Source organism: Saccopteryx bilineata, chromosome 3 (genome assembly GCF_036850765.1).
Source record: "Saccopteryx bilineata isolate mSacBil1 chromosome 3, mSacBil1_pri_phased_curated, whole genome shotgun sequence".
Taxonomy (NCBI): domain Eukaryota; kingdom Metazoa; phylum Chordata; class Mammalia; order Chiroptera; family Emballonuridae; genus Saccopteryx; species Saccopteryx bilineata.
Window position 1 is genome coordinate 117651922 of NC_089492.1, and position 23753 is coordinate 117675674.

At 39.7% G+C, this 23753-nt stretch overlaps 1 protein-coding gene across 2 annotated transcripts in view; it reads right to left on the bottom strand.

Annotated features, from left to right (window-relative positions):
* Positions 1 to 23753, bottom strand: part of USP34 (ubiquitin specific peptidase 34) — a 287003-nt gene that overhangs the window by 192438 nt on the left and 70812 nt on the right. For both annotated transcript variants that reach the window (XM_066267204.1, XM_066267203.1), the window contains exons 4-7: positions 19686 to 19736; positions 19375 to 19524; positions 7810 to 7877; positions 1881 to 2073 (exon numbers count right to left, since the gene is read on the bottom strand). In XM_066267204.1, coding sequence (XP_066123301.1) covers positions 1881 to 2073; positions 7810 to 7877; positions 19375 to 19524; positions 19686 to 19736 — 462 coding nt within the window. The remainder of the gene's footprint in view (positions 1 to 1880; positions 2074 to 7809; positions 7878 to 19374; positions 19525 to 19685; positions 19737 to 23753) is intronic.

A 23753-nucleotide genomic window follows, 5' to 3' on the forward strand; every position in this document is an offset into this window, starting at 1 on the left:
TTTCAAAATTATTCTTATGTATATTAGCAATTGTCAAAAAACATGGTTTGATATTTGTAGATCATTTTTAATAACCAGAACAAATTGTAAAACTTAAATAGATAATAAAATGCATATACTTCCCAATTAGTCTGGCTACATCTTTTATCATATTAAAACATTAAATAGCCCTGGCCAGTTTGCTCAGTGGCAGAGCATCAGCTGGGTGTCTGCAGACGTCCTGGGTTCAATTCCTGGTCAGCGGACACAAAAGAAGCAACTATCTGCTTTTCCACCCTTCCCCCTACCCCCTCCCCTCATTTTCTCTCTCTCTCCCTCCTCCCACAGCCATGGCTCGATTGAGTAAAGCAGGTTGGCCCCAGGTGCTGAAGATGATTCACTCCATGGCTTCTGCCTCAGGTACTAAAATTAGTTTGAATGCAGAGCAATGGAATAACGCCCCAGAGAGGCAGAACATCACCCCATAGGGGGCTTGTAGGTACATCCCGGTTGGAGTACATGTGGGAATCAGTCTCTTAATTTTAAAAAATTAAATTAAATTTAAAAAATTTTTTGAATTAATAAAAGTCTGCACTCAATTAAATAAAATAACATTACATAAATTCCTTCCATAGGCATTTTTATTCCATTAAGTACCCTACAGGAAAAAAATTGAATAAGAGAAAATCACAAAAATCTAATGCAAGGCAGCAATAATGTGTCACTACAGACATAGAATTTCAGAAAGGCCTGCTAAATAAACACATTTAATATTTAATTCAGGAAAATGTCAACAAGTATTTTCTATACTTATGAAGTCCAATACACAAGTAAAATATAGCTACTTCAGAATAACTACATTACAAAAACAGGCAGAAAATATAAAGGAGCAAAGCTAACGAAGACCTTTAATAAAACAGAAAAAGCATATCTGTTCTAAAGAATGCAGCTAACTACTTAGCTCTCGCAAATTGTTGTCATGAAATAATCCAGACTCAAGGATATCAGATCTTCCTCCTTACCCTATATCCCACGAGAATCAATAATATAGATTTCTCCCTATTTAAAACGGTATTTGCTACTGTGCAAACCAAACAAAACAGTTTTGCTAGTCAAATTTGGCCTATGGTCCATTAATTTGTGGTTTCTGCATGGTTAATGAATTTACTAATATTCTCTAATTCTTTTCCTCTCTGAAAACACCGGATTCTAAATGTAAGAAACTGATGAGTTAAAAAGAAAAACAGCCCTGGCCGGTTGGCTCAGCGGTAGAGCGTCGGCCTGGCGTGCGGGGGACCCGGGTTTGATTCCCGGCCAGGGCACATAGGAGAGGCGCCCATTTGCTTCTCCACCCCCCCCTCCTTCCTCTCTGTCTCTCTCTTCCCCTCCCGCAGCCAAGGCTCCATTGGAGCAAAGATGGCCCGGGCGCTGGGGATGGCTTCTTGGCCTCTGCCCCAGGCGCTAGAGTGGCTCTGGTCGCGGCAGAGTGCCCCGCAGGGGAAGAGCATCGCCTAATGGTGGGCAGAGCGTCGCCCCTGGTGGGCGTGCAGGGTGGATCCCGGTCAGGTGCATGCGGGAGTCTGTCTGACTGTCTCTCCCCGTTTCCAGCTTCAGAAAAATACAAAAAAAAAAAAAAAAAAAAAAAAAGTGAAGGAGATGGAGCCTGAAATCCAAAAGACCTAAAGTATAAATACCTTTAAATCTAAACCTCAGGCTCCTCTTATTTAAAATAAGGAAAGTACAAAAATTATTTGTAAGGACCATACAAAGTAAAGCATATAAAACACCAAAATGCCTAGTATAAGTGCTCCACTCCATTAATAGTAGGTATGATTACAGTAGTCATAATAGTCTGAAACGTAAGTAAAAAATGACCAAAAAATAAAGCAAATTTAGCGTACCGTTATCTGACTTAGTCCAGCCAATCTCATAGTCAAAGTAGGTGACATAAAATACTTAAATGCAAGATCTAGACTTTCTTTATCAAAGCATAATGCTGTATCCAAAGGTTCTTTCACTGTACTCCACATTAAGTCAGCCATGTTGCGAGCCGCACTCTGTCTTAACTCCTGATCAGAGAGCTTGCATAAATACCTGAAATGTTTCAAAAATAAAACATATAAAGAAGTTGCAAAATATTTCTAAAGACCACTCAATAATTCAATAATATTTCTTTGCTCCATACTTTCAAAATGTTTAGTACAACAGAACCTGGCATCCTGGGACTAACATTCCCAATTTAAACTACTTCAAAGTGACTGTTCAAAGATAAAGACCTATGGCTATTGTGTCCTATGCTGAGAGGTTAACCTAAATCAGAAACTCCAAAGAATCAAGTCATTTAACACAGTATTCTGCACCTACAGTAAAGCCTTACTATTTTTTAATACCTGTCATGTATACAGCTTCTGTTTTAGTAAATTTCAGCTGATGCCTTAAAGCAGAGGTCCCCAACCTTTTTTGGGCCAGGGAACGGTTTAATGTCAGAAAATATTTTCACGAACCAGCCTTTAGGGTGGGACGGATAAATGTATCACGTGACTGAGACAAGTGTCAAGAGTGAGTCTTAGACGGATGTAACAGAGAGAATCTGGTCTTTTTTTAAAAATAAAACATCGTTCAGACTTAAATATAAATAAAACAGAAATAATGTAAGTTATTTATTCTTTCCCTGCGGACCAGTACCAAATAGCCCACGGACCGGTACCAGTCCGCGGCCCGGGGATTGGGGACCACTGCCTTAAAGCAGTATATCTACTTCCCCACATGAATAAACTTCTTTTAAATGTATACATTTTAAACATCATTGATTTCTGGCTTCCCAAAATCACAAGGTACTGGTTTCCCTTTCAGGCCCTACCTGTTGTTCTATTTGGCTGGTTTCTCTATCTAATCTTTTTTTTCTTTCTTTTTAGTGTGAGAGAGAAAGAAAAGAGACAGACAGACAGACAGGAAAGGAGGGAGAAGAGAAGCATCAATTTGTTGCAAAACCTTAGTTGTTCATTGATTGCTTTCCTTTATGTGCCTTGACTGGGGGGCTTCAGCAGAGCCAATGACCCCTTGCTCAAGCCAGAAACCTTGGGCTTCAAGCCAGCAACCTTTGGGCTCAAGCCAGCGACCATGGGGTCATGTCTATGATCCCACACTCAAGCTGGCGATGCTGCGCTCAAGCTGGATGAGCCCATGCTCACCCAGCAACTTCGGAGTTTTGAACCTGGGTTCTCAGCGTCCCAGGCCAATGCTCTATCCACTGCGCCACGGCCTCGTCAGGCCTCTGTCTAACCTTTCAATATTAGAGATCCTCCAGCTTGTAATGTATTACAGAAGGCCCCAAAGTCTTCCCATCACTTTATATATGTCTTTACAATGTGAATCTGCCACTCTTCCCAACAACAGGTGTAATCTACTTCTCTAACTCCCTTGAATCTGAGCTCTGCCATAAAACTTCCTTTGGACAATGGGGCATTAAGAGATGTGACATAAGCAGAAGCTTGAAAAGCCTCTGAGCTTGCCTTCTTTCCCTGGGAACTCTTCCACCAGTAAGAACAGTAACTCAGGTTAGCCTGCTGGATGAAAGAAACATGGTATCGATGCCTCAAATGACATCTAGCCAACTGCAAGACATATATGAAACTCCCTCCCATACCAAAACCAATCACCCAGACAACCACAGAACATATTAGTGAGGCTATTCTAAAGCATTTAGTTCCAGCCAAGTCAGCTCAGATCAGAAGAACTAGCTAACCAGAGGACTGTGACAAATAATAAGTGACTGTTATTTCAACATATTAAATTGGGGGGGGGGGTGCTTATTTATTTATAGATGAAGAGAGAGAGACAGGAAGGGAGAGAGATGAGAAGTATCAACTCCTAGTTGCTTCACTTTAGTTGCTCATTAAATGTTTCTCATATGTGCCTTGTAGTAACCTTGGGCTCATGTCAATCCACACTCATGCCAGCGACCCTGCACTAAAGGCTGGCAACCCAGTGCTCAAGCTGATGAGCCCGCACTCAAGCTGGTGGCTTTGGGACCTCAAACCAGGGACCTTGGCATTCCATGTCAGTGCTCTATTCACTACACCACCAGTCAAGCTGGGGGCTGTTTTCTTACACAGCAAAAGCACATTGACACAGGGCTCTATCCTAGCCTCAGTTCTATTCTCTTTCTACATTCTCTCCTCAGATGACCCCACTTCCTCTCATGGTATCTAAGTACTGTCTTTATGTTCACAACTCCTAAATTAATGATGTTGTTCTTAATTATTGGCTTATACTCCCAGTTTGCCAGCAACACTTAAATGTCCCAAAAGCATATCAAGAGAGTAAGTCTTTAAATTCTTACAGTCTTTAATATCTGTTAATAATACAGCACAAGAAAAACTGAGGGTTATTAAGTGTCACCCATAATATTGTCCTTTTCCTTAAACTCCATAACCACCAATCTTGTTGATTTCATTTTCAATTATATCCTATTCAATTTTCAAAATCATCACAAATAATCCTTGTACAAGTAACCATCATTTCTTTCCAGGACTACTGCATTAACCTAGCAAATGATCTCCTACCTTCTATTTCAACCTTCCTTTAATATATGATCCAATTAAAGGCCAAAGTGAGCTTTTTAAATTTTTTAATTAAACTTATTAGAGTGACACTGGTTAATAAGATTAAATAGGTTTCAAGCGTATGTTTCTATTATATGCTCTGTATATTACATTGTGTGACTACCACCTAAAGTCAAATCATCTTTCATCACTATATATTTAGCTCCCTATACCCTCCTTCCCACCCCCATCCCCTTTCCTCTGTCCACCATACTGTTGTCTATGAGTTTTTGTTTGTTTGACTTAATTTTTGTACATGGGGACAAACTGCAGTCTAGTTTCATTCTTTTGCATGTGGCTTTCCAATTTTTCCCAGCACCATTTATTAAAGAGGCTTTCTTTTGTTCACTGCATGTTTTTGGTTCCACTGTTAAAAATTATTTGCCCATATACATGTGATTTTAATTCTGGGCTCTCAATTCTGTCCCATTGGTCTGTGTGTCTGTGCTGCAAATATCATGCTCTTTTGATAATTATTGCTCTGTAGTCTAATTTGAAGTCAGGTAGTGTGATACTTCTGGCTTTGTGCTTTTTTGACTATTCAAGGTCTTTTGTGGTTGCATACAAATCTGATGATCTTTCATTCTATTTTTAAAATGTCACTGGGACTTTGATGGGGTCACATTAAATCTGTATATTGCTTTGGGTATTATGGACATGTTAACTATGTTAGTTCTTCTAATCCATGAACATTGTTCCATTTCATCGTGTCTTTTTCAATCTCTTTTAATAACACTTTGTAGTTTTCAGTATATAGATCTTTCACACCCTTTTCTAAGTTTATTGCCAGGTATTTTATTCTTTTGGTTGCAATTGCAAAGTAATGTTTTTATTTCCACTTCTTTTTCTGAAATTTTATTGTTAGTAAAACGAATACTGTATATTTTTATACATTGACTTTGTATCCTACAATTTTACTACAGTTGTTTGTTTCTAATAGTTTTTTGCTGGAGTCTTTAGGGTTTTTCTATATAAAGAATCCTGTCATCTGCAAAAAGTGACACTTTTACATCTTCATTCCCAATCTGAGTGCTTTTTATTTCTTTCTCTTGCTTGATTCTTTGGCTAGGATTTACAATGCTAAGATGATAAGAGGAGTGAGAGTGGGCGTCTTTGTTCAAAGTGATCTTTTAGAAGCCATCATGACTCTGCCTGGACTCTGGTGGCGCAGTGGATAGAGTACTGACCTGGAATGCTGAGGCTGCGGGTTTGAAACCCTGGGCCTGTCTGGTCAAGGCACATGCGACAAGCAAGCAATGAACAGCTAGAGTGAAGCAACTACTCATAAAAATTAAAGAATCACAGAACATGCAAATACTCCAGTACTTTCAGCCTTTTGTATAGTGCATTTCCACCAATGAAATAAAAGTTGGTTTTGCATTCATTTGCATAATCAAACTTTCTTTGACTTGTTGGCTTTTCTGATGTTTAATAAAAAAAAAATCAAATGCTTTATCACTTCATATTCATTTTGAAATATCTCATAATTTTTGTGAGCAGTACATTTCTCATTCCCTGCCCTCCTCTCTGTAAAATCAATAAATAAAAATGTTAAAAAAAAAAAAGCCATCATGACTCATCTGTTTAAAACCCTTCAATAGATTCCTATGGCTAAAATTAAATCCAAACTCCTTATAATGGCTTGAAGGTCCCAAATAATCTGCCCCTTCTTATCCAATGTTGTATCATAATTACACCCCCTTTATGCTATGCTCCACTCCAGTCTGCTTCTAGTTTAAAATGTCATATTCTTTCCAACTTCAAAGCCTATGCCCCTATCTATGTTCCTTCTACCTGGAATATGTACTTCTAATTATCATCTGATTAGCTGATTTATATTCTTCAAAATGTAACCTTTAAGAAACGTCTCATATTCCCTCTCGATATTATTACCTTACTGCATAACATTCATTACTATCTGTTTCTATTTCATATGCTTCCCGCAACAATTCGAACAGTAATGGGAAATTAGTAGGCATTCAAATGTTTGCAAATAAATGAGAGAAAGAATAAAGAATTATGCCCTAGCCAGTTGGGTCAGCTCAACAGTAGAGCGTCGGCTTGGCATGTGAATGTCCCAGGTTCAATTCCCAATCAGGGCACACAGGAGAAGTGACCATTTGCTTCTCTACCCTTCCCCCTCCCCATCTTACTTTTTCTCTCTCTCTCCCCACCCCGTAGCTATGACTCCATTGGATCGAGCACATGGGCCCTGGGTGCTGAAGATGGCTCCTTGGAGCCTCTGCCTCAGACACTAAAAATAGCTCGATGGCAAGCATGGCCCTAGATAGGCCGAGCACTGGCCCCAAATGGGGTTGCTGGGTGGATCCTATTCAGGTTGCATCCTATCTCCCCTCCTCTCACTTGGAAAAAGAAGGAAAAAAATGTAAGTATTATCAAGAAATACAATCTTAGAACTCTTAACAGTTCATACTCCAAATCTAATCAATACAATAATATTCTCTATACTCTTCATAGGTTGCCTTCCTAGGCTGAGACAAAATAAAACTGCCACCACCTCCTCAATGAGACCTTCTCTATATTTAAAATTGTGACCCACCTAATAAAACTCTCAATCCACCTTTGTTACTATTTTTCTCTGTAATTCTAATCACTGTCTGATGAATTGTATCATTCACTCATTTATTTTATATATAGACTGCAAAAAAGGAGAAATTTTTTTTCTCTGCTATATCCCCAGGGCTTAGAACATAATACATAGTATGTATTTGTTGAATGAATATACTGAAATACCATGTAAACATTGTTAATCTCTTTAATTCTTTTTATATAGTCCTGTAAAAAAAAAGTTCAACATAAATGGCTTCAAAGCAAATATTAAATATAAACTTACAAATACATAAAAAATACTATACACCAAACTATGGATGACAATTTTCTCTAGAGAATGTGAGTACAACGGACTTGAAAACAATATAATTCAAGCCTGATATGTGGTGGTGCAGTGGATAAAGCATTGACCTGGAATGCTGAGGTCGTTGGCTCAACACTGGCCAGTTCAAAACCCCAGGCTTGCCTGGTCAAAGTACCTGTGAGAAGTAACCACTATGAGTTGATGCTTCCTGTTCCTTCCCCACTGTCTCTCTCTCTCTGTGATATAAAAAAATAAGATCTTAAAAGATATATATATATAATTCTGTACTATGTCATAAACTGTTTAACATAGTATACTGATGATAAGGCAGAAAAGATTTTATAAACATACCTGATAACATAGGTCCTAAAAGGGATAATGTGCTGCATGACAGCAGGAATATGTAGCCATATTCTAATCTATAAAAAAACATAAAGATGACATTAAGGTATAATGAATATGTGAATACATGTGTCTTTCACTTTAAATACAAGAGCATTTAATATTTTGCTGCCTCTAAAACTACATACATTTTATCTATTTTGAAAAGAATAATTAAGAAATATTATATACATATTGAGAGTAATTTAACCTATATACCTATCCACATTTATATATATACACACAAACATAAAATCAATCTGAAGAATATTAACTTCTTGTTAAAAAGGGAGAATATTTTTTTCTTTCCTTTTTTTAAAATTCAGTGAGAGGAGGGGAGGCAGAGACATACTTCCACATGAGCCCGAACGGGGCTGTACGGGCAAGCCCACTAGGGGGCGATGCTATGCCCATCTGGGGCATTGCTTTATTGCTCAGCAACCAAGCTCTTTTTAGCACCTAAGGTAGAGGCCATGGAGCCATCCTTAGTGTCTGGGGTGAACTCGCTCCAATTGAGCCATGGCTGCCAGATGGGGAGAAGAGGGAGGGAGAGAGAGAGAAGAAGAAAGAGAGAGAGAGAGAGAGAGAGAGAGAGAGAGAGAGAGACAGAAGAGGGGGGGGGGTTGAAGCAGATGGGTGCTTCTCCTGTGTGCCCTGATCAGGAATTGAACCTGGGACATCCACATGCTGGGCCAATGCTCTACCACTGAGCCAAACAGCTAAGGCTGAGAATTAATTAATTTTTGATGAGGAGGTAGAGACAAATTCCCACATATGCCTTGAACAGGATCCACTCGACAAGCCCTCTAGGAGGCAATGCGCTGACCATCTGCGGCTTTTTCTGTTGCAACTGGAGCCATTTTTTAGCACCTGAGGTGAGGGCTACAGAATCATCCTCAGGGCTGTGGCCAATGGAGCCATGGCTGCAGGAGGGGAGGAGATAGAGAGGAGCAAGAAGGGTGGAAAAGCAGATGGTTGTTTCTCCTGTGTGCCCTGACCAGAAATCAAACCCAGGATATACACACACTAGGTCGATGCTCTAACACCGAGCCAAAAGGCCAGGACCTTAATTTTTTACTAAGTCATCTTAGTTCTGATTTTTATTGTGTCAGAGACAGAGAGAGGGACAAATAGGGACAGACAGGCAGGAAGTGAGAGAGATGAGAAGCACCAATTCTTCATTGAGGCTCCTTAGTCTCCTTAGTTGTTCACTGATTGCTTTCTCATATGTGCCTTGACGGGGGTTGGGGAGGGCTACAGCAGAACGAGTGACCCTTTACTCAAGCCAACCACCTTGGGCTCAACCCAGCAACCATGGGGTCATGTCTACGATCTCACAGTCAGCCAGCCACTCCGCTCACAAGCTGGTGATCCTGCACTCAAGCTGGATGAGTCACACTCAAGCCGGCAACCCTGGGGTTTCGAACCTGAGTCCTCCACATCCCAGTCTGAGAAACCGGCCAGGGCCTACCTGTGATTTCTAATCACTTCAATATCCATTTAAGACAAATATTTTTTTTTATTTTATTTTTTTTACAGAAACAGAGAGAGAGTCAGAGGGATAGACAGGGACAGACAGACAGGAACAAAGAGATGAGAAGCATCAATCATTAGTTTTTTGTTGCACATTGTGACATCTTAGTTGTTCATTGACTGCTTTCTTATATGTGCCTTGACCACAGGCCTTCAGCAGACCAAGTAACCCCTTGCTCAAGCCAGCAACCTTGGGTCCAAGCTGGTGAGGTTTTGCTCAAACCAGATGAGCCCACACTCAAGCTGGCGACCTCAGGGTCTCGAACCTGGGTCCTTGGCATCCTACTGCACCACCGCCTGGTCAGGCAAGACAGATATATTTCATAGTCACACAAAATTATAATAAACAACTGCCCAGCCCAGGTGCTTAGTTGGTTAGAGTATTGTCCTGATATGCCAAGGTTACGGGATTGATACCTGGTCAAGACCCTGACACATTCATTGGTTGATTCTTGTATGAAGAATCCATCTGCTTCTCCTCTCCTTCCCATTCCCTCTCTCTCTCTTTCTCTCTCTCTCTCCCCCTCCCACAGCCATGGCTCAAATAGTTCCAAGTGAAGTTGGCCCTGGGCACTGAGGAAGGTTTCATGGCCTTACCTCAGGCGCTAAAATAATATAGCTCAGTTGTCAAGCAACAGAGCAGCAGCCCAGATGTGCAGAGCATCACCTGGTAGGAGGCTTGCCCAATGGATTCGAGTTAGTGTACATGCTAGAGTCTGTCTCTGCCTCCCACCTCTCAATTATTAAAAAAAAAAGAAACTATGATACTAACTAAGCCTTGACAGACAAGTAATACAAATTAAAAACAAATCTGCAAATAGAAAATGTACAGCTTCACTCTAATTAAAGATATCTAAGTAAGTCCTAAAGCAAATACTATACTAATGGTGAAATGTAAAAACTTTTTGCCCTGAGACTCATACCAAAACATAAATTAATAAATGCAATCCAACTTGATCTGACAGGCCTACTGAGTGCAACAGGTAATAAAATGAACATATGGCACAGGAATAGAAAGGAAGAATTAAAATCAAGATTAATTTCAGGCCCTGGCCGGTAGGCTCAGTGGTAGAGTGTTGGCCTGGCGTGCAGGAGTCCTGGGTTCGATTCCTGGCCAGGGCACACAAGAGAAGCGCCCATCTGCTTCTCCACTCCTCCCCTTCTCCTTCCTCTCTGTCTCTCTCTTCCCCTCCCAATGCCAAGGCTCCACTGGAGCAAAGTTGGCCCGGGCGCTGAGGATGGCTCCCTGGCCTCTGCCTCAGGAACTAGAATGGCTCTGGTTGCAACAGAGTAACGTCCCAGATGGGCAGAGCATCGTCCCCTGGTGGGCGTGCTGGGTGGATCCCGGTCAGGCGCATGCGGGAGTCTGTCTGACTGCCTCCCCGTTTCCAACTTCAGAAAAATACATTAAAAAAAAAAAAAGATTTGAGATGATATGAAAATGTAAGTAAAAAATACAAAATAAATTTCAGATAAATGTTTTTAGAATTAACTATTTTAGCATGATTGCTGCTTAAAAAGTTAATACAAATAAATCAATATACATACATATGTGCACAAACACACAAAAACTACATTATACATATGTTCACTGCTCCTTTATAATAGAGAAAGTAGATAGTATTCTTTTTTTCTCTAAATTTGGATGTGATTTCTTTTTTTTAAGACTTTATTTATTTTATTTATTCAATTTAGAGAGGAGGTAGAGAAAGAGAAAGTGAGAGAGAGAAAGAGAGAGAGAGAGAGAGAGAAAGAGAAGGGGGGAGGAACAGGAACCATCAACTCCCACATGTGCCTTGACCAGGCAAGCCCAGGGTTTCAAACCAGCGACCTCAGCATTCCAGGTCGATGCTTTATCCACTGCGTCACCACAGGTCAGAACAGCAGACAGTATTCTACATCACAAAGTTAGTTATCACAAAATGAAGAAATGAAAACTTCACAGAACTGTCAATCCACCCTCTCTGTCTAGTGTGGAGATACATGAAAATGTGTAATCCTAGCTTAAGTTCTAACGCAGGGGTCAGGAACCTATGGCTCGTGAGTCAGATGTGGCTCTTTTGATGGCTGCATCTGGCTTGCAGACAAATCTTTAATAAAAAAAAATGTTAAAAATATAAAACATTCTCATGTATTACAATCCATTCCTTTCCTGCCACTCCTGTTCATGGTTGCGGGTGGCTGGAGCCAATCACAGCTGTCCTCCAGGACAACACCAAATTTTTATTGGATAATGCATAAGGTACACGGGTCGTTGTATGGCTCTCATTTTAAATTACACTTTAAAATATGTGGCGTTCATGGCTCTCTTCAGCCAAAAAGGTTCCCAATCCCTGTTCTAACATTAAATAGTCTTTATTAATGTTTTTGTACAAGTAGTCTTAGGCCAGAGTTAAAAAAAAAAAATGCTCGTGTCCACTGATATGTTGCTGTAATATCTGTAAGTTTACATCTCTGATTATATCTTATTTAATAATTTGTAATATTTGTTTTCTAAAGCATATATTCATGATGTCTCTTAATTATGCCTCATTTGCACTTCTTTTCATTTAATTGAATTTACTGGGATAACTGGTTTGCAAAACCATACAGGTTTCAGTGGTACAACTAAATAAAACACCATATGCACACCGCATCATGTAATTCTGTCCCAAGCAAAGTCTTTCTGTCCCTATTATCCCATTTTGCCCACTACCACCCAGCTCCTACCCTTTTTCCCCTCTATCACTACACTGACATCTGTGTCTCTGTATTATGTTTTTTGGCTAATCCCTTCACCTTCTTTCATCAAGTCTCCTCACATCCCTCCCCTGATAGCTATTTTGTTACTGTGTCCCTGCTTCTATTTCTATTTTGTTCATCAGTTTATTGGGATAATTAGATTCCACAAATAAGTGAAGACTATATGACATTTGTCTTTCTCTGAATGGCTTATTTCACTTAGCTTAATACTCTCCAGGTCTATGCATGCTGTCACAAAAGGTAAGGTTTCCCTTTTTTGTGGCTACGTAGTATTCCATTCTGTAAATATGCCATAGCTTTTTTATCCACTCACCCACTGATGGGCATTTGGGCTGTTTCCAGATCTTGGCTATTGTAAATAATGCTGCAATAAACATGGGGAGGGGGTTTGCACGTATTCTTTCCAATTAGTGTTTCAGGATTCTTAGGATATATTTCGTAAAGTGGGACTGCTGAGTCAAAATGCAAGCCCATTATTTAATTATTTGTTTGTTTATTTATTTTGAGAGAGAGGGACAAAAAGACAGGAAGGGAGAAAGATGAAAAGCACCAACTTCTTACTGCAGCACTTCAGTTGTTCACTGATTGTTTTCTCATATGTGCCTTCACCAGGGGGCTCCAGCTGAGCCAGCAACCCCCAGCTCAAACCAGCAACCTGGGGCTTCAAGCCACCGACCATGGGGTCATGTTTATGATCCCACACTCAGGCCAGCAACCTCATGCTCAAGCTGGTGAGCCCACACTCAAGCCAGATGAGCCAATGCTCAAGCCAAATGAGCCTGCTGTGCAAAAACTTTATAGTTCAATATACAGGGGGTCCTCAGGTTATAACAGTCTCAACATACAACATTTCCAGTTTACAAAGCTCACTCCCATAAAAACTTTAAAAAATTGAGGCGTGTTTCAGCTTCTGCCAAACAAACTTAAATGATGTGTGGAAAAAAACTGTTTCCCCAGTTTATGACTTTCATGGCTTTGAGGAGTCAGGGAAGGCTCTAATAGGGAAGGTTCTTGCCATAGATCAACAGCTTTAACAACTTCATCTGGAGGTGGAAGCTGAAGATGTCACAGAGCTACTGGCATCACATGGAGAGGAGCTGCCTGCTGAGGACCTCATTCAGCTGGAGAAGCAGCTGATCGAAGAGAAAGAGACAGAAACCCCAGAACCCAAGAGATGTACTAGCAAGGGTTTGGCAGAAGGTTGTTCTATGGTAAAGGATGATGGGTAGGCAAAATTTCAGGATGAAGACCCCAGCGATGACAGATTCAGTAAGGTCTACGGGGCTGTTACGAATGCCTTGCAACGTTATAGGCAAATTTTGGAAGAGAACAAGCCATCAACCTTCCAGACTAGCCTGAAAAGAATTCTTTAAGAAAATAAAGAAGACTGTAACAGATCCTGTACCCTCTACATCAGCCCCTACTCAAGATGAAACACTTGTCGTAGAGGTAGAATCATCTTCAGTGTCTCCTGCATGTTCCTTAGGCAATTCCGATTCACCTAACCCAGTATCTCCAGCACCTTCTGCAGGTTCTCCTGCCTCTCTAGCTTCCTCCTCCCGACAGGTCATTCTCTCCCACCTTGCAATGCCCCTTCCAGTGTGCAAGCCAACCCTAGAAATAAAGGTAAGAATTTTTTTTTTTTTTTTCCATTTTTCTGAAGCTGGAAACAGGGAGAGACAGTCAGACAGACTCCCGCATGCGCCCGACCGGGATCCACCTGGCACGCCCACCAGGGGCGACGCTCTGCCCACCAGGGGGCGATGCTCTGCCCATCCTGGGCGTCGCCATGTTGCGACCAGAGCCACTCTAGCGCCTGGGGCAGAGGCCACAGAGCCATCCCCAGCGCCCGGGCCATCTTTGCTCCAATGGAGCCTTGGCTGCGGGAGGGGAAGAGAGAGACAGAGAGGAAAGCGCGGCGGAGGGGTGGAGAAGCAAATGGGCGCTTCTCCTGTGTGCCCTGGCCGGGAATCGAACCCGGGTCCTCCGCACGCTAGGCCGACGCTCTACCGCTGAGCCAACCGGCCAGGGCAGGAATTTTTTTACACTCATTTTTTTGTCATTTTTTCTGATACTATACACTACAGTGTACAGTACAGTATATTTATGTCCTTTTCCTTTTTCCATGGCTTAGTTGTGTTTTTATGTTCTAGATAATGACTTTATAACTGTGTCAGGTTAGGTAAGTGACTTGGGCTAGGAAGTGTTTCAACTTACACCAAAATTTGGGTTACATCATTGTCACAAGAACAGAACTGTATCATAACCCGAGGACCACCTGTAGTCTCATTTATTTTCTTTTCCATTTCCCTTGCCCATGGAGATGTACTGGCAAAATATTGCTCCGAGATATGTCTGTGATTTTACTGCCTATGTTTTCTCCTACGATTTTCTTAGTTTCACAATTTACATTTAACTCCTTTATCAATTTTGAGTTTATTCTTGTGTATGGCTTCATTTTTTGCATGTACCTGTCCAATTTTCCCAATACCATCTACTGAAGAGACTATCTCTACTGCACGTTGTTCCCTCCTTTGTCAAATATTAATTGACCACAAAGGCACAGGTTTATTTCTGGGCTTTCTTATGCCAGTACCAGGCTATTTTGATTACAATGGCCTTGCAGCATAGTTTGGTATCAAGTAGTGTGATACCGCCACCTTTTTCTTCTTAAAATTGTTGAGGACATTCAGGGTCTTTTATAGTCATATATATATTTTGGTTGTTGTTGTTTTGTTTGGTGACAGAAAGAGAGATGATCAGATAGGGACAGAAAGGAAGCGAGAGATGAGAAGCATAAATTCTTCGTTGTGGCTCCTTCGTCTCCTTAGTTGTTCATTGATTACTTTCTCACATGTGCCTTGAACAGGGGGCTACAGCAGAGCGAATGACCCCTTGCTTAAGCCAGTGACCTTGGACCCAAGCCAGCAACCATGGGGTCATGTCTATGATTCCACACTCATGCCAGTGACCCTGCACTCAGGTTGGTGAGCCCATGCTCAAGCTGGCCCTTGGGGTTTCAAACCTGGGCCCTCTGTGCTCTGTGTCCCAGTCTGACACTCTATCCACTGTGCCATCACTTGGTCAGGCTTGTTCCTTATAAATTTTTGTAATATTTGTTCTAGATCTGTGAAATATGCCATTGATATTTTAATAAAACTCTTAGGAGAACTCTATATTCCACTTCTCTAACCTGTGATAAATACTGACTAGCTGATTCTGCTGAAAACCTAAAGATCAACAAAAAGTAATAAAACTACATACATAAAGAAATTTGTTGTTTTTCTCCTATGACTGAAGCTATTATTACTAAGAATGGAGCCGTAAAATGGTAGAGTAATATCTGTGCAAAACTAGAAAATCTGCTGAACAGACAGTTAATAACGGTTGAAGCAAATTTTTGAAAGTAAAATAAATGTATCAGTTGAGAATATTATCACATTTGAAATGATAAAATAGGTTATGTGTCTTTGCTGATAGTTTAGAGCCAGGCCAAAGAAAGTTCTCTCATGTTGTAAGCTCAAAATTGTAGGCTCATGTTTCTAGGAGTTATCACTCACTATCTGATAAAGTCACTTTTCCTCATTAAGAGTGAGGAAACCACCGTGGATAACAAGCAGAATGGTTTGGTTCCCAGGAAATGATATAAACAAGTTTCTTCTCAAGGTGTGATTTACTATAATCAATGCGAGAGAAACAGATACTCAAAAACAACATTCCTGCCCAACCAGGCAGTGGCACAGTGGATAGAGTGTCGGACCGGGATGTGGAGGACCCAGGTTCGAGACTCCAAGGTCGCTAGCTTGAGCGTGTGTTCATCTGGTTTGAGCAAAGCTCACCAGCTTGAGCCCAAGATCACTGGCTTGGGCAAGGAGTCACTCGGTCTGCTATAAGGTCCCGCCCCCTCCCCGTCAAGGCATATATAAGAAATCAATCAATGAACAACTAAAAAATAAATAAATTACAGGACCACAGAAACCTTGATTACAGCAAAAACTATAATTTAACTAATTAATTTCCACCAAAGTATTAATTCTTTTTTTTTAATTAGAAAAAAAAGGGCCAAAAGATGGTTTTTATCAAGAAAAGGTGCTGAGTTACTCAATCAAGTTACAAAACATTTAGTTAAAGATTACGTATGTTGACCCTGGCCAGTTGGCTCAGTGGTAGAGCGTCGGCCTGGCATGCAGAAGTCCCGGGTTCAATTCCCAGCCAGGGCACACAGAAGCGACCATCTGCTTCTCCACCCTTCCCCGGTCTCTTCTCTCTCTCTTCCCTTCCCACAGCCAAGCCTCCATTGGAGCAAGTTGACCTAGGCACTGAGGATGGCTCCATGGCCTCGCCTCAGAAGCTAAAATGGCTCTGATTACAACAGAGCAACAGTCCCAGATGGGCAAAGCAATGCCCCCTAGTGGGTATGTCAGGTGGATCCTGGTCAGGCGCATGCGGGAGTCTGTCTCTCTGCCTCCCTGCTTCTCACTTAAGAAAAATACAAAAAAAAGTACAAATGTTATACTTGCAAGAAGAAAACACACATTATAAGTAATATGTCTAATTTTAATCTAATTTTAGTTTAATGGTCTCAGGTGAGTTACAAGATTAAAGTATGCAAATTGACAACAGCTGACAAATGAGCAATCATAAAAAGGCTAAAGAAAAAGATGGAAAGAATATTGAGTGATGATTTTTTTTTGTTGTTGTATTTTTCTGAAGCTGGAAATAGGGAGAGATAGTCAGACTTCCGCATGCGCCCGACTGGGATCCACCTGGCACGCCCACCAGGGGGCGATGCTCTGCCCATCCGGGGCGTCGCTCTGTTGCGACCAGAGCCACTCTAGCGCCTGGGGCAGAGGCCAAGGAGCCATCCCCAGCGCCCGGGCCATCTTTGCTCCAATGGAGCCTCGGCTGTGGGAGGGGAAGAGAGAGACAGAGAGGAAGGAGAGGGGGAGGGGTGGAGAAGCAGATGGGCGCTTCTCCTGTGTGCCCTGGCCGGGAATTGAACCTGGGACTTCTGCACGCCAGGCCGACGCTCTACCACTGAGCCAACTGGCCAGGGCCTAAATTTTTAAGATATAGTAATAAATTAAAGCCTTTAAGAAATCTTCCAGCCTGACCAGACAGTGGCACAGTGGATAAAGCGTCGAACTGGGACGCGGAGGACCCAGATTCAAAACCCCAATGTCACTGGCTTGAGTATGGGCTCATCTGGTTTGAGCAAGGCTCACCGGCTTGAGCCCAAGATCGCTGGCTTGAGCAAGGGGCCACTCGCTCTGCTGTAGCCCCCCAGTCAAGGCACATATGAGAAAGCAATCAATGAACAACTAAGGTGCCGCAATGAAGACTTGATGCTTCTCATCTCTCCCCTCCCTGTCTGTCTGTCCCTATCTATCCTTCTTCTCTGTCTGTCTCACACACACACACACACACACACACACAAACACACAAATCTTCCATAATATAATAGAATTTTAATCATGAAGAAATACATTTTAATTCAGTTAGTACTTATAGTCAAGGAAAGCCGTTGATAAATTGTTTTGTGAATTTTGGATTTCACACTCAGTTATACTCCTTACTCAAATTTACCAGGTTATAAAATTACAATGACATAAAATTTACTAGTTCATTGAGAAGCTTCTATTTTATTCTTTCTCCCCAAAAAAGCCAAACTGAATAGAACCTCCTATCAAACATATAAGGTCATTAGAATTAACAGTATCAACTAAGTATTTAATGATATAGCTAAAATAACTTAGCAGGTGCCAGTCACTAAGTGCTTACTATATATCAGGTACTACAATAAAAGTTTAAAATCTCTTTTAAAACCTTACAACAATCTGCTAAGCTAGACTGCCACTTTTAGCATTCCCGTTCTACGAAAATTAAAAAATTAAAGCTCAGATTCAAAATTCAAAAGCAACTTGACTCCAAAGCCTACATTCTTAACCTATGCTATATAGCCAGTTCATGTAGTATATTCAACCTGTCAAAAAACCAGAATTTGGGGATTAAAAATGATCTTCATACAAATCATTTATTTCAAATATGGAAACCCGAAGGTCCAGATACTCAATAAAGTAAAGATAGTGCCTTTTCCTGTGTACTACTTTACTGCAAAGAGAATATTATTAACAGTGCAACAAAGTATGAGTCCTTTTTCATCCTGTATTTTTATTTTATATATATACTTTAAGTATTTCACATTAGTTAACATTTAACATGCCTGATCAGGCAGTGGCACGGTGGATAGAGCATCAAACTGTGACGCAGAGGACCTAGGTTCCAATTCTGAGGTTGCCGGCTTGAGCACAAGCTCATCCGCCTTGAGCACGGGCTCACCAGCTTGAGCAAGGGGTCGCTGGCTTGGCATGGGACCATAGACATGACCGCATGGTCACTGGCTTGAGCCCAAGGTTGCTGGCTTGGGCAAGGGATCACTTGTTTTGCTGCAGTCTCTCGGTCAAGGCATATATGAGAAAGCAATCTTTGAACAACTAAGGAGCCGCAATAAAGAACTGATGCTTCTCATCTCTCTCCCTTCCTGTCTGTTTGTCCCTATCTGTCCCTCTCTCTGTCTCAAAAAACAAACAAACAAAAACAACATAATTCAATTAACACAAGAATTCAGGCTTTGGTAAAGTCAGATGTAAGATTATCCTATACCATTTTTTAAAATGATGATCAGAATAGCAGGTTCTTAAGGGCTGAATTTTAATATACTGGCAGTAAAAAGTATTTATCTCTGCTTCCATACTTATTGTGCTTGACAGTAACTGACATTCACAACTTATAAAAGAATTATCTTTATAAAGGCAAATAAAATGTTAGGTCTTTACTTGCAATATAGAGAAAAGTCAAGTACACCGCAGTAGTACCACAGACTAACCATCATTTAAGTAAACAAAATTCTAATAAGTCAAAACTTTTCCAGTGGAAAAATTTTTTTTCAGTAAAAAAAAAAAATCTCAGGCAAAGAAATTTAAAATCAACTTTTGTGCATAGCTACCTATCTTAAATTTCAGACAAGAGGTAAATGGCTAAATTTACTTATTCAACTTAAATTCACTAATTTATAGAAATTCAATTTTATTATAAAGGTTTTAAAGAGGATTCTGTACTCAATTTTTTCTAAATATAATCCAGAAAAAATATTATTGTACATGCAAATCACCAAACCTGCCTTTTCTGTATATAAAATTCATGTTATTAAAATACTAGGCATTGTTCTCAAGATTGAAACAAATTCCAAAAAATACTTACATTAGATACAACTGTAATAAATGCATGTGCTATAAGAAATGGCAAAGTTTCAGGAGTTCCATATTCAAAGCAATCCTTCATGAGAGAAAGGCCATTTTTCCCACAAAACAAACATACATAACGAAGCAAATGCAATGGTACTTCTACATCCTGAGGGGAAAAAAATTATTTTAAAACATAATCAGAAATACTTTTTATTATCAATAATGGAAAGATACTGATCAGACATAAAAAGAAACTTAAAAGATATATATGAACCATGAAAACAAAATTTTGCTCGAAGTTGACAACGAAAAAAGGCAAATACTTACATTCATATCACAGAATGCCCCTAATATGTTGCTTTCTTGGGTTGATATATCCTGAGTGAAAAACAAGGGAAACACCATTAGTTCAGATTACTTAATGACAACCTTTAAAAAATACAATTTTCTACTGATTTTATAAAAAGAGATTTTGCAAAAGCTTTTCATCATGAAATGTGCTATTCCTAACTGAAGCTAATATGAATCAGTTCTGAAGTATATGTTAACTCTTCTCCAAAGAAATCTCTCTAAACTTATGTATTACATACATATTATTTTGCCTTTTTAAATAAAATGTTTCCTGTAATTTTTATAAAAATACTAGGAATTTTCTAGAGGTATACTCAGAAGTTTCACAATATGTTTCTATACATAAAATTTAAACTACCTAAATGCACACTCACCCATTGCTGGTGAGAGTATAAGCTGGTATGGCCCTTTTGGAGGGCATTTAGCAAAATCCATCAGCATTTAAAATGTATATTCCCTTTGACCCAGCAGTTCATCTTCTGGTTATTTATCCTAAACAACTAATAAAAGAGTTTTTGGAAAATGTATGTATAATGAGGCTGACTGAAATTATTCATAACATCACAAAATTAGAAACAGATATCAATAGGATAGATAGCTAAATAAATGGTGTAATCATTCAGAATTTTAAGCCTTCTTTAAAAATAATACAGGTGAAATGGCATGAGCAATCTTTTGGGGATGATGAAAATATTCTATAACTGCTATGTGGTAATGGATGCACAATTCTCTACATTTACTAAAATGATTAAATTATACATTTAAGTATCTGTTTAAAAAAAGTGGATCCATATGTACAGATAATACATAGATAACATCTTGCATTATGGTACATTTGTTAAAAATAAATTTATTAATATGACAATTTTATAATCATCTAGAAATATCTAACTTAATTTCGTAACAATGATTTTTTATTTTTGGACAGGATGGAGAAAGAGGAGAGATTCATGCCTTTTTTTTTTTCAGTGAGAGGATGGGAGATAGTAAGAGACTACCACATGCATCACTACCAGGATCCACCCAGCAAACCAGTGTGCGGCCGATGGTCAAATCAACTGAGCTATCTTCGGTACCAAAAGCCTATGCTCAGACCAATTGAACTATCCTTCACACTGAGGACCACAATTGAACCAATAAAGTCATTCACTGGCTGTGAGAGGGGAAGAGAAACATGTGGGGTAGAGAAGCAGATGGTTACTTCTCATGTGTACCCTGACTGGGAATCAAATGTGGAACGTCTGCATGCAGGGCTGATGCTCTATTCATTGAGGCAACCGGCTAGGGTATTTCAGGCTTTTTCAAGTCTGTTATTTTTTATATTCTATATTTCTTGGTCATTCAGAAAATGTTACCTTTATAAAGAGAAAGTGAGATGTTCTCATCTGAAAAACATTAGCTGCCAAAGAAACCCATTCATTTGTTGCTATTACCTGTTTTATGTATTTAAGTTGCCCTGCTGAAACGGTTTCAAAATAGCTGAGAGCATCACATCAAACTCTGAAAATTTAAAATAATCAAAAACTGTCCTAGGAGAGCTCAAAACACTTGTCAACGTGCAATAAATCTCCTGACTATATTCCCAACACTCTTACTACCACAGCCACAGCTAAAGCTTTAACTTATTCTCAACAAACCACCTTTAAAAAGTCAAGAATATAAGAACTCCTGTGCTATTATTAAAAAGATTCATGAACCATGCGAACCAAGCTGGAAATATTAGATTGGAGTCAAGACTCCTAGTGCCAAACATGGACACAGCTAGAAAATCTTAACAGGACTGATGTGCAAAATGTTACTCATGGACTTGATTACTATTTTTGGCTAGTCAGAAGAACTGTTTTAATCATTTTATATTTCTATTCTGGATACATGAAGACAAAATCCTACGGTGTTATTGTAATATTTTACTAGTAGATAGTGTTAGCATATATTTATAGGTAACAACACTAGGGAGTCTCACTAAAAGCTGAAATCAACCTAACTTTTCTTTCAAAAATTCTAAATTTAGATGATCTCTTAAAAGGCCTTAAGAAACCTATCAGGCCTGACCAGGTGGTGGTGCAGTGGACAGAGTGTCAGACTGGGATGCGGAGGACCCAGGTTCAAGACCCTGAGGTTGTTGCCTGCTTGAGCGCGGGCTCATCTGGTTTGAGCAAAGCTCACCAGCTTGGACCCAAGGTCGCTGGCTCGAGCAAGGGGTTACTCTGTCTGCTATAGCCCCCTGGTCAAGGAACATATGAGAAAGCAATCAATGAACAACTAAAGTGCTACAATGAAAAACTGATGATTGATTCTTCTTATCTCTCTCCATTCCTGTCTGTCTGTCCCTATCTATCCCTCTCTCTGTCTCTGTAAAAAATAAATAAATAAATAATAAAAAATGAAACCTATCAGGAATTAAGTTTTTGTTTTTTCCTCAATACCAATATCTAGTATTTAGTGAATAAGATGATGCCACTGTATTTCTAGAAATAAACAGGCATTTGCCTATTTCTTTAAAAGAAAAAACAAATAAATAACTAGAAAGAACTTCTTTATTTAATTAAGAAAAAGCTACTCCATGATCAAACAATAAAGAATTAAAGACCTGTAGATTAGGAATAAAATTTATACTTAAAAAGCAGTCAATAGCCTGACCAGGTGGTGGCACAGTGGATAGAGCGTTGCACTGGGATGTGGAAGGACCCAGGTTCGAGACCCCGAGGTCGCCAGCTTGAGCGCGGGCTCATCTGGCTTGAGCAAAAGCTCACCAGCTTGGACCCAGGGTCGCTGGCTCCAGCAAGGGGTTACTCGGTCTGCTGAAAGCCCGCAGTCAAGGCACATATGAGAAAGCAATCAATGAACAACTAAGAAGTTGCAACGTGCAACAAAAAACTAATGACTGATGCTTCTCATCTCTCCGTTCCTGTCTGTCTGTCCCTGCCTATCCCTCTCTCTGTCTCTGTTAAAAAAAAAAAAAAGCAGTCAATAGCCTGACCAGGCGGTGGCACACTGGATAGAGCATCAGACTGGGATGTGGAAGACCCAGGTTCGAGACCCCGAGGTCGCCAGCTTGAGCGCGGGCTCATCTGGTTTGAGCAAAAGCTCACCGGTTTGAGCCCAAGGTCGCTTAGCTCAAGCAAGGGATTACACGGTCTGCTAAAGGCCCGCGGTCAAGGCATGTATGAGAAAGCAATCAATGAACAACTAAGGTGTTGCAACGAAAAATTAATGACTTGATGCTTCTCATCTCTCCATTCCTGTCTGTCTGTCCCTGTCTATCCCTCTCTCTGACTCTCTCTCTCTGTCCCTGTAAAAAAAAAAAAGAGGAGTTAATAGTGTTAGAATTAGAAAATAGTATAAAATAGTTGTATAAATTTGGCAATACTAAATTGTATACTTTAAAAAAGGACAAACTAAAAATACTTAACTTTTTTAGTTTAAAAAAGGGTGAATTTAACAGAAATGCAGTGGTTTCTTCCTACATTTTTTATACTCTTTTTCACTCTACTTAGAAATCACTAAGGCAATACTTTATACTTTATTTCACAGAATTACATATAATTATTTTGGATTAGTTAAAGTTTGCAACTGCCCCTCCCCCCAAAATAACTTATAATCTGAATATTACTATTTCTAATTACTACATCTTTAAAAATATTATCAACTGCAACTGAAGAGAAAGAAAAACTGGAGAGAAAGGAAGGGAGGAGAGGCTCCAGGTTCCCATATTATTCACTAGTGGCAATGGATACATTAATACAAAAAAATATTACTAATAGAATGAGTTAAATACCTTGACTGACAAAAAAAGATACTCTTATTTGAATTAATAGTAAAAAAACTAGTAGTTACAGATTATTTGTTAGGCTAAATAAACTTAAGGTGGGTTACTAAGGTCTTAGAAAGGCTTGTAAAAAATATTACTAATAGAATGAGTCAAGCACCTTGACTCACAAAAAGAAATATTTAAACTAGTAGTTACAAATAATTTAAGTATTTTGACAAAATTCCAAATTCTGTTACCCATGTCTGTAAGAATGAAATTCAAAAGTCTACATG